General features: G+C 35.0%; 1 protein-coding gene across 4 annotated transcripts; it reads right to left on the bottom strand.

Moving 5' to 3' along the window:
- Nucleotides 1–2,087: 2,087 nt before the first annotated feature.
- On the bottom strand, nucleotides 2,088–12,542 carry LOC134824366 (septin-2-like). 4 transcript variants are annotated; one of them, XM_063836259.1, is made up of 12 exons: nucleotides 12,467–12,542; nucleotides 12,219–12,270; nucleotides 11,030–11,116; nucleotides 6,890–7,013; nucleotides 6,525–6,659; nucleotides 5,942–6,059; nucleotides 4,985–5,086; nucleotides 4,705–4,801; nucleotides 4,329–4,458; nucleotides 3,768–3,857; nucleotides 3,261–3,354; nucleotides 2,088–2,732 (listed from the first exon to the last, which is right to left on the bottom strand). In XM_063836259.1, the coding sequence occupies exons 1-12, from the start codon at nucleotides 12,539–12,541 to the stop codon at nucleotides 2,658–2,660; spliced, it is 1,179 nt and encodes a 392-aa protein (XP_063692329.1). In that variant the 5' UTR covers nucleotide 12,542; the 3' UTR covers nucleotides 2,088–2,657. The 4 variants fall into 4 exon arrangements, with proteins under 4 accessions (XP_063692329.1, XP_063692331.1, XP_063692330.1 ...); XM_063836261.1 differs by lacking the exon at nucleotides 3,768–3,857 and having other exon boundaries at nucleotides 3,261–3,342; nucleotides 6,890–7,025; XM_063836260.1 differs by lacking the exon at nucleotides 3,768–3,857.
- Between the last annotated feature and the right edge of the window lie 10 nt (nucleotides 12,543–12,552).

Raw genomic sequence — 12,552 nt, 5'->3', positions numbered from 1 at the left:
GTTGCCTATACCAGTAGGATACAAATACTGATCCTTGAAGTTAACATGTACACCCTTCACACACATCTGAAAGGGGATTCAACTCAAAAAAGTGTCTCGACAGGGATGATCATTGATCCTGGCTCCCTTAATCCACCAATAAGCCAGTACTACTTTACTGTCAGAGGAACCCAATGTGGCAAAAAAAGTAGGGCTTGTGAAGAATGAGCTGCCAAGTGCCAGGATAGCTCAATGGAAGAATGGTCAATGGCAGTATTTCCACGATCAACAAATTTAAACGAGACAAATTGACAAACGTATCTAAGCTAATAATAAGACAATACCTAAGTCTAGCAGGAAGACTAAAGGACAATACCCGAACTACACTACGTCTACAGAGAATAACTATGAAAGCTAAATTGTTTTTAGCACATAGGAGAAGAGTGGCAAATATAGGTATGCAACAAACAAACAGATCTGAGTAGTGAGTAATGGTCATATAAACCTTGTTATATGATACTTGTAAACTGTAAAACAGTGGACAATATTATATTGACCATTATTAATTGACGATGTCAATTCATGGCAGCTCGGCGCGGCACAGTAGCGCATCTCGCCGATCTAGCCTGTGAGAAGCCTTATTAAGTGCGCGGCGCGGCACAGTAACGCATCGCGCTACAATGACCATTATGGATCCAAAAAAACTCAAATCAAAATTAATGTATTTTTACATGGACCAATATTTATTTGCAAGTAAATTTCCATGGTTGAATTTTGCGTGCACCAATTTTCGAATGCGCGGCGTAGCGTGTGCAATTTTGAAATACAAATTTGTGTGATCTATAGTTGAAAAATAAAGTTATAATTTATACAAATTTTTCCAATTGGAAAAATTTGTTTTTGAATCTGTCAGTTTTGACACCCCAAAAAACCTTTATACCACCTGCCGGGCTCGCTAAAAGTGCAGTGATCGATTTTCAACGGCGCGTTTGTCGGTCTCGCTTGTCATACGTTGTATGACCCGCCGCGCACGAAGTGCGCGGCTCCCCCTGTATCGTCAGGACGATAGTGAAACGACCGTGGGGGTCGCAACGTGATACAAAGTCTCGCACATCACATCAAGTTCACCTTTTGCTTACCACTTACTGGGCCGCGCTCAGCCTGTCATTCCGCCAAATCTCTATTCTATGAACATAATAGCCTGAGGTCCCCAGGTAATGCATTACCTGGGGACCCCAGGCTATTATGTTCATAAAGATTTGGCGGAATGACAGCTGCTGAGCGCGGCCCAGTAAATAATGCATCGCGCTACAATACATGACATTATATTATATTACCTCTACTTTACTCACTTTTAACAGTAACACCGCTTTTTATATAATTAGCTAGAAGTAGAGAGTTGAAGGGAATCAGAGGGACAGACGGGTGGTATAAATAAATCTTAAATGGGATGTTCTGATCTGGTGATGTTGCATGTTGGCATCGTCAATCATTCCCAGAAAAACTTACGGCAGTAACGCGCACACAGCACAGGGACTGGCGCACGTGCCCGGTAAAGACGACTGCAGACTGGGGACCCCTCTGAAAATTCAAATGTAGAGTCAAGAGCGATCGAGCACGTTCGGATTACCTCGGAATAAAATTTAATTTAATTTCACACTTTTCTTCTAAAGAATCATTTTTTTATTGAAAAACTACCTCTACCATCACCAATCATCGTAACCTTCATCCTATTATTTAATGTTAATAATACTAGAGGTTATACTTATCAGACAATGAAAACGAGCAATGTAACAGAAAGCAAAGTATAAATTCATCAAACATATCACATAAAATAACATATTAATATCTTATTTAATGTCGTAAATTAGTTTTCTAAAATAAACTTAATTTTAAGGCTATCGCGATTAATAAAAAACAGGAGGCGATCTTTTAAAAATATTCAGCAGACAAATTAAAACATAATTGCACAATTTATAATGCAAAATTGTAAAATGTACTGCTTTATCATATCAAGTACGTAACGATATTATGGCCGATGACTTCAAATGTTTACCAGAACATAGAATACATATTATTGCGTTAGAATTCCAATTCCAAACATTAAATTTCTATCTGATGCGAGATTATCCTGGAAATCAGCTCATAAATGAACTCAAACCATAACGTAAAGACATTGGCATTAAATTAACATATTCATCGCAAAATCTATCTTAATGAACATGCATGACATCAACTTGGTTAAAACATTATATTTGATTTCAGGAAAGATTAAAGTTCATGCTACTTACTATTATATTGTCATGCAGGTTAACGGAAAATCTCAAAATAACGATACTAAAACATTAATTTGATTTTTGTAGATACTATTTATAGATTGCCATTGTCAGTTATGAATTTTTATAATTTCAAAAATACTTCAAATGATGGGGATTAATGTGCAGCTTTAGTCCATCCACGAAAATTCTAACAAATCACTCATTTCTTCAAAGTTTATCATCTTTATCTAAAGCTTCAGGCGCTATATCTTTAAATTGACAAACATCACGACATTCTTCGCGGGTATTATTAGCTCAACTGCTCGCGTTGGCATAAAATAAAATGTTGAAAATTCTAAAATACAATTGATGAGCTATACTAGAAGTTGGATGATATAATCTCTAAATTGAGTAATGGTGTTACTGCTTCTGCATAGCGGCCAGCATATTTTGTTGCTTGGTCAACTGTTCGACCATTCTCTGCATTCTCTTCAACTGAAATAGGGAGGACGTTTAGTTTCAATAAAGAAATGAATATCCCAGTGGAATATTAACTCGAATATTAACTAGAATATTAACTAGAATATTAACTCGAATATTAACTAGAATATTAACTAGAATATTAACTAGAATATTAACTAGAATATTAACTAGAATATTAACTATAATATTAACTATAATATTAACTATAATATTAACTAGAATATTAACTAGAATATTAACTAGAATATTAACTAGAATATTAACTACTATGAACGTTGAACAACCACTGTCTTTATCTAAGTTGGTATATTATAAAATAACCTTCAGTGGGACGAATTTATGTGAGAATTCAAAAATGCGAATTTCAAAAAGTTAGATTCTTTCATAAACAGACTTCATGGAACTTGATTGAAGATATATAAATTCCTCGCAGCTTGTAGCTGAGGAGGAGCGCGGGCGGTGCATGGGGTGGTATTTATTATTTAACCTCCACGATCCCCTCTCGCACAGACACGAAAGCCAACCCAAAATAACACGTACCTCTTCATCCTTCTCACGGATTATCTTGTCAGTTTCGTCAACAACCTTGGGGCCTGTGCTCTCGTTTATACTGGTGTTCGTACTGGGAGTCGTACTGGAGTTAAACATTGATCAACCGTTATTTACTGAGCAGCGGTTTAATAGAACACGTGACATGACGTCACACCACGTGACATTACGTCACACCACTTGACATGACGTCACACCACTTGACATGACGTTACACCACGTGACATGACGTTACACCGCACTTATTCAAACAGATCATCTTCTGATTAAGACGTGTAGTGTTATTGAGGATCATTTGATGGTTCTTTCAAGAAAATTTCTGATTAGAATTTATATATTTATCTTCATTAGAAAAATGTCATCGCTGAGTCTATTCAGAAACAAAATCAGGCATTTTCTTGAAAGATCATCTTCAATTGACACTGGTGTCACTTTGATTGAGTGGATGAAAGATGAAATAAATCAGACAAAAATTCAGACAGAAAATCAAATTCCTACGTAAGATTAAGAGTGGTAAAGTATGGTGAGTGTATAGTGAAGTTGTGTGCTGCAGCTGGATTTTTTTGCAGTATTGATCCCTCGAGATCGCTGGGGAGAAATTGTAGTGAGGTAAGGAACTACAATCAGTATTCATGTCAAACAACAAATTAAAGGACATGGTTTTCAAGATTGTTTGTTTGGATATCTTCTGATATCCAATTAATTATGTTCGTGGAATACTAGTAGGTGATTTGACTGTGAATCTAAAAAGATGCTTAGATCCTAAAGACAAGTATTACACACATTGCGATATCATGATTTGTCACGTCACTCCGGCGAGTACTAATCTGTTATATAATCAAATCAGATTCACATGGCAAAAGAATGAGCGCTTCAAACAACACACAGCAGAAAACAATGAGCCCATATCACTATCATAAGAACCTATAACACCACGTGACATGACGTCACACCACGTGACATGACGTCACACCACGTGACATGACGTCACACCACGTGACATGACGTCACACCACGTGACATGGCGTGACAATCAGTCCATATCACTATCATAAGAACCTATAACTGAGCTTTTGAGATCGGAAGTTTTCGTAATGAACGTCACGTGTGACCTCCTTTAAGTCTTGCATGTGAGTCCTTATCAGCATGTTCCTCAACTTGCCAAAGTCTGAGTGCTCTGGGTTCTCAACTGAGAGAGAGAGAGAGAGGTTGAGGGTGACGTCACACCACGTGACATGACGTCACACCACGTGAGGGTGGGGTTAGGGGGTGTACAGAAAGTTAGAATGATCTGCCTTTGAAAACAATTCGTTATTTCTGTGGATTTTTTACGGAGGTTTACGATTTTAAATTTCTCTCAGATAAAAAGGAATGCAAATTTATGAAGAAAGAAAGATAAGAAATAATAGAAAGATAAGAAATAATGGGGACCAACCTTCGACAACTCCCCAGGGGTACTGTCTACCTATGACTCGGTTACCCTCTTTAACAATAAACGTGTTACTCCCAATAACTGCGAATGGCAGACTTTCCTGAAGAAAAAAAAGTTGAATGAATATTTTAGATAAACTTTTTAATTTTTTAATTTTTAAAACTTTTTTTAGCTATTTGAATTTCCATATTCTCTTTCAGATTGACTATTCATCGTTATAAAAAAGGCAAAAAAACATCGTATTTATGGTTATAAGCTTCTAAAGTAACTGCGAATAAAATACCTTGAGATCTTTGTTCATCTCAACAAAGTCCTCATCTTCATCGCTGTCACACTCTGGAAACTGATATATCCTAATACTGGCTTCTTCAATCTCTTCTAGGATCTGCAAGAAAAGGATTTAATTGTTGATATATCCTAATACTGGCTTCTTCAATCTCTTCTAGGATCTGCAAGAAAAGGATGGTGAAATGACGTTACACCACGTGACATGACGTCATTCCACGTGACATGACGTCACATGACATGACGTCACATCGCTGTCACACTCTGGAAACTGATATATCCTAATACTGGCTTCTTCAATCTCTTCTAGGATCTGCAAGAAAAGGATTTAACTGATATATCCTAATACTGGCTTCTTCAATCTCTTCTAGGATCTGCAAGAAAAGGATTTAAACTGATATATCCTAATACTGGCTTCTTCAATCTCTTCTAGGATCTGCAAGAAAAGGATTTAACTGATATATCCTAATACTGGCTTCTTCAATCTCTTCTAGGATCTGCAAGAAAAGGATTAAACTGATATATCCTAATACTGGCTTCTTCAATCTCTTCTAGGATCTGCAAGAAAAGGATTTAACTGATATATCCTAATACTGGCTTCTTCAATCTCTTCTAGGATCTGCAAGAAAAGGATTTAACTGATATATCCTAATACTGGCTTCTTCAATCTCTTCTAGGATCTGCAAGAAAAGGATTTAATTGTTGAACAATTGTTGTATAAATTTGAATATTCAATTTTATTCTCATCGGCCATTATTAATTGAATTGATGCAGTTTTCTGTAAACTGTAAAGTACAGATTAGTTAAAGCATTTGGCGTACAAAATTTTGTAGAACCTTATCTAAGTATCTCAGGTGAATAAGGCCAAATAAAAGTTTGGCGTTTGAAGTAGAACTGGGACTTCCGGTCTGGATTGGCTGACGGAAGAGTTTCGCACTCGATTTAAAATACTCACTCTGGCTTTCAGACTTCGAATTTCAGTTTTGGTGAGGGTATCAGCTTTAGCAATGACGGGAACGATGTTAACTTTATCGTGGAGTGACCTCATAAACTTGATGTCGATTGGTTTCAACCTGAAAAAGTTCAATTGAATTAACTAACCTAGATACACTGACAATACCATAATATTATCACAAATCACCATTTGGTAAATCTGCGATCGCGCAGTTCAAAATTTAGAATTTAGAATCTTCACGATAGGTTGGGATCGGGCTGTAATTTGAGACTCCATCGTGCAAGGCGATGTAATAGAAATTGATTCGTAATCGTTAAACAATTTACACGCGTTCGTTATCATCAACTCGGTCAACGTAAAGAATGGACCTAATTTCTACAAAAACAAGAAAAGTGAGCGTGTTCCTGCGCGACATGTCTTTTCGAAACATTACCGCGCGTTCCAAAAACGACACAAAATTTGTGGCCAAAATTGGCACTTGGCGGGTTTAGCTCGCAAGACACCGGTCAAACGAGCGAATTTGACAAATGACAAGTAGAAACTTCTAGCAGCAATTTAAAATTCACTTTATGAAAAAGCTTACCCTCGACCGTAAGGACTAATAAAATACAAACAGCAATGAACTCTGTTATCAACGATGTTTCTTCTGTTAAGTCCACTTTCGTCTTGTAAATATGCTTCGTATTGATTTGCGACGTATTTAATGATAGATTCCTCGCTGAAATAAAAAATGTACGATGAGCTCATGAGCTATCGAAATTAGTAATCACTGTAGGTATTAGTGTTCACACACAATATTATAATTTCTGTAATTTAACTCCTTGATTGATTTAGGGAAGAGGAAACCCGAGTTCAACTGAACACTGAGCAGCTTTTTAATAGAGCACATGACATGACGTCATACCACGTGACATGACGTCATACCACGTGACAAGTTCAACAACTCACCACTTATCGTTGTTCAAAGCATCCCCAAAGCCCGGCGTATCTACAACAGTCAACCTCAACCTCACTCCCTTCTCCTCTATCTCAACACAGTTCGTCTCGATGGACACTGTCTTGTTAATGCGATCTGGGAATATGTCTGGTCTTATTTAGAACATTACTGAAATTGTCTGTTTCTTAACTGATTAACTGGACAAGTAACTTATGTACCTTTCATATTTCTATTCATAATGTTTAATCGTGATATTTTTAATTTAATATTTCACTCGGTATTTCGAATATGTTCTAAAACATCTGAACTGAAGCTTGGTGGATTTTTGTAAGATTCAGCCATATTTTATATTTAGGTCCACCCAAAATTGTCCATATACAGTGTCTAGTGTCTACTGTGTAAGTTACCTGGTAAAAAGTCAAACCAACCCGCTCTGCTTTGTGGAAATTAGGATTCAACTATCAAAAAGAATTGTTATCTAAAATAACGAGCAGTATTTACTTACATTAGGTATTTACAACACATGCCAAGTTAGTAAGTGACAATATCACGACAAGAACCAGAAAACGAGCAAACAGTGTACATCAGGGAAACCATGAAACTGTGGACTATGAGTTAGTGATACTACTATAACTACGTGTTAATTATATATAGGAGGGAACTAACTAACCGTTTATCAGGTATCACCAAGAATGGCCATGGGTTCTTCATGGACTGTTAGTAAAATAACTTTTTATAAAACAACTTTTTATAGACTATTTTCCTCCCAAAGTTAGTAGTATCTGATACGTTAGAGTTACTCTAACTTTAGAGTATCTGCACTGATACCAATTCTAAATAAAGCCATTAAAATGATTGGTCGTGTTTCACTGCCAGTAACTTTCCCGCCAAAATGCGCAAATCCTAATTTAAAGACGTAATATTTCCGCGTTGAGTTGAAACATTACTTACCAGTATCTGCCCTTACATTTTATACAAGTTTTCACTAAACATAAGACCGATAATTAGAGCGTTACAAAGTTCTTTATATCAAACGAGTAACGACAATATCACGTGGCATGACGTCATACCACGTGACATGACGTCATGACAATATTTCTGTCACCTGTTCCTCGAATTAACCAATCAACACACCTTTGCAAACCATAAGAGTTATCATAACTCAGCTGTAATATTTGACCCAACTACCTCTAAAACTACCTCTAAATCTTTATCACGTGTCAACGAATAGGTGTGACACGTGACAAGTATGTCACGTGACAGCAATAAACCAATCAGCTACCTCTGAAACGGTAATTCGTTGCAAGCTACCCGTCTGTACTATATCTATTATCTAATATTAGTGACATATAAAAACACCCATGATGTAATATACTGTATGTGATCTAATTTACATCTGATATTCGTTTTGAATTAGCTGAGACTATAAAAATACTGTCATAGCCCTATTTATCTAGCCCTATACCTAGATAGAGTACTAGACCGGGGTATATTGTATATTGTATAGTTGTGGAATCCTGGAGCACAGAGAGGAGACGTACTTTGGATAATGAATATTGCTTTGACTAGAAACAGGAACAAGTAGTTTGCTGGAGCACAGAGAGGAGACGTACTTTCGGTAATGAATATTGCTTTGACTAGAAACAGGAACAAGTAGTATGCTAGTTTACACAAAAACAATAAATAGATAAATAATAGACGTTGCTACTGGTGGGGAGGTGAGGCATATCTTTTACACGTGTAAGGGATTCTGCACTGGGTGTTGTTTGGTCAATAGTGGAAGCTGATTGGTTAATATCTGTCACGTGTCATATTGTATTGTAACAATTTATGTCGTTTATGCAACATATCAACAGCGCAGATTACATGCTATAGTAGATTTTTGTGTGTAACTGTGTAATACCTTGGACTTTGGTTTGTACCCAAACAGAGGTGACCAATGGCAATAGGAACATACCCACATCCAGAATGTTTTAAATTTCCTTCCAATTTTTCTTTCCTAAAAAAGGTCAGGTCTTCTAAAAATGTCCCCTTTAGCACAAAATTTCTCTCAAACCCAAAAATTTCCTCCCAGTCAGACTGCCCTTTTTCTGTATGAGAAAACATATTTAATTTGTTTGAATTACCCGGTGAACGATTTACAGCGTTTAAAAAGCAACCCTTAGTCTCCCGAGTAACCTGAATTATAATAAAAAATGTGCCACTATTATTATAGACGGTATATTAGAGGACTATTAGATAAGCTATTTTACAGGCTGGTTCAAAGTGTTGATAAATTACAGCAGATGGTCTAACTGTTGACCATTAAGCTGCTATTATTATAACATGTTATATTACTCTGTATTACTATATGTTCTATTACTCTGTATTATGCTGTATTACTATATGTTATATTACTCTGTATTATGCTGTATTACTATATGTTATATTACTCTGTATTATGCTGTATTACTATATGTTATATTACTCTGTATTATGCTGTATTACTATATGTTATATTAATCTGTATTATGCTGTATTACTATATGTTCTATTAATCTGTATTATGCTGTATTACTAATGTTATATTACTCTGTATTATGCTGTATTACTATTATAACATGTTATATTACTCTGTATTATGCTGTATTACTATTATAACATGTTATATTACTCTGTATTATGCTGTATTACTATATTATGTTATATTACTCTGTATTATGCTGTATTACTATATTATGTTATATTACTCTGTATTATGCTGTATTACTATATTATGTTATATTAATCTGTATTATGCTGTATTACTATATTATGTTATATTACTCTGTATTATGCTGTATTACTATATTATGTTATATTACTCTGTATTATGCTGTATTACTATATTATGTTATATTAATCTGTATTATGCTGTATTACTATATGTTATATTAATCTGTATTATGCTGTATTACTATAACATGTTATATTAATCTGTATTATGCTGTATTACTATAACATGTTATATTACTCTGTATTATGCTGTATTAATATATGTTATATTACTCTGTATTATGCTGTATTAATATATGTTATATTACTCTGTATTATGCTGTATTAATATATGTTATATTACTCTGTATTATGCTGTATTACTATATTATGTTATATTAATCTGTATTATGCTGTATTACTATATTATGTTATATTACTCTGTATTATGCTGTATTAATATATGTTATATTACTCTGTATTATGCTGTATTAATATATGTTATACTACTCTGTATTATGCTGTATTACTATATTATGTTATATTACTCTGTATTATGCTGTATTACTATATTATGTTATATTACTCTGTATTATGCTGTATTACTATATTATGTTATATTAATCTGTATTATGCTGTATTACTATATTATGTTATATTACTCTGTATTATGCTGTATTACTATATTATGTTATATTACTCTGTATTATGCTGTATTACTATATTATGTTATATTAATCTGTATTATGCTGTATTACTATATTATGTTATATTACTCTGTATTATGCTGTATTACTATATTATGTTATATTACTCTGTATTATGCTGTATTACTATATGTTATACTACTCTGCTGTGAGGTGTACTAAATCTCTTTTTCAGGTGCGCGTGCAAGTTTTGACAGGCATAAAGTCATTATTTTCGGAGTACAGTGCTGGAGTTTTTAAAAGTTGAGTTAGAGAATTCTATCATGTTCTAATTTAGGAAATATGTATTTAGTAAAGTACATGACACGTGGTACGTGACACCAGACGAGGCACCTGACAGAAATATGTGCAGTGGCAGGTAGTATAACTTTTTAGAAAAACGTTCGAGGCAACGTGTTAAACGTTATGTCTTTATGTAGTGCCCTGTCACAGCACACGTCACGCTCAGTGTTATATCTTTATATGACTGAACTGTGCTCCAGGACACTATTGTTAGCATCTACTAAGAACGTTACTTTGATTTTTAAGAAAAACGAGGCTAACAATTAGCGCAGATATCCGTTAATAACTTAATAAAAGAGAGCTAAATATTAACTGCTTGTTTGTAGTTGTCAGCTAATAGTATAAAAAGGAGACGTAACTTCATTAAAGAAAGAAATACGAAAGTGAAATACGAAAGTGAAATACGAAAGTGAAATACGAGGAACTAACCTTTAGCGCTGTTAGGAGCTCTTTTAGCGTAGAGGTCCGTTAGGAACAAAGAGTTAACTAGGGTGCTCTTACCGAGACCACTCTCACCTGGGAAATATTGAGTTAATTGACTGATTATTTAATTGACTGATTAGTTAATTACCTGATTAGTTAATTGACTGATTAGTTAATTGACTGATTAGTTAACTGGCTAATATATATTGGTGTACCTTCATTATATTGACTTATTGACATTGTGTTATTCGATGAAGTGTTTTCTGGCATTATAATAATTGAATTTTTTAATGGTCCGCTTTTCAAGAATCTTTTACAATTCATAAGGTTTTATTTCTAATTTTAGCTCGATAACAAGGCTAAGAATTTGCCTAAATCCATCTGTATTTCAGAGCTAAACGATCGTGAGGGAAATATTCTACGTAACTACACAGAATAATTACATAATTAGGGTAATTAAGCACTTATGCTAATCGCATACCACATGTTCGCCACACAATATTAACATTATCCTGCACACTGAAATCTCTACTAGCACATACACACAGAGAGACACAAATCATCAGATGTAACTGTAAGCTCAGCCCCCGCTTACATATTATAGGGGGATTATACTCTACCATAATACATAAACAGGCCGTCAATGATGACGTCACGTCACGTGACATGACGTCACACCACGTGAAATGACGTCACACCACGTGACATGACGTCACGTGATACACCAAATTACATAATCAGACCGATGAAACATGGCACGGTGACACACAACAACACATCAATAATCAATGTGTTATCACGGGGGGAGTGGAAACCTTACAGAGAGCCCTGTTTACTAGCTCTCCTCTTTAAAGAGACTGTACATGACTGTGTACATGTGACTAGTGTGTACTGTGTATAGTTGGAGGAGGAGATGTATAGTGACTGTGTACATGTGACTAGTGTGTACTGTGTATAGTTGGAGGAGGAGATGTATAGTGTATGGTTCTTAGCTGGTTTTATGGCTTTTATTATGGGCCTTTTTTTGTGGTTTTATTGGGTGGAAAAAAGGAGTCTATGGAAAAAAGGAGTCTATGGAAAAAAGGAGGTGGTCATGACCTGCTAATTCTTACCTTAAAGTTGATGTGGGACCAGGATATAGGGTGGAAAGAATTGTAGAATTATGTTTTAAATTAAGTTTTAAAATTCCACTTACCAACAACCATAAGAGTAAACTCGAATCCCTTTTTCACACTTTTTCTGTGTACCTAAATACAAATTGCTCATCAGAACAGGCTTTTCCAAAAATAATTTCGCTAATTACTTAATTATTGTTGAGCTTTTCATGATAACAATTAAGAATTAAGAAGTTATCGCCAGAAGTGTTAAAATACTCGCACTCAAATAAGCAAAACCTATTTAAAACTTAACTCAAATAAAACAATAAAGTTAGCTGAATATTACCTGGTTTGGAAGATCAGCGAACCCGACATATCCCCCAGTTCTTACACGACCTCTCCCTTCTTTACCCTCTGACATACTAGCTAATC

This window comes from Bolinopsis microptera, chromosome 12 (assembly GCF_026151205.1).
Source record: "Bolinopsis microptera isolate Bmic1 chromosome 12, MBARI_Bmic_1.0, whole genome shotgun sequence".
Classification (NCBI taxonomy): domain Eukaryota; kingdom Metazoa; phylum Ctenophora; class Tentaculata; order Lobata; family Bolinopsidae; genus Bolinopsis; species Bolinopsis microptera.
Note: the sequence above shows the minus strand (reverse complement) of the source record. Positions and strands in the feature narration are given on the sequence as shown.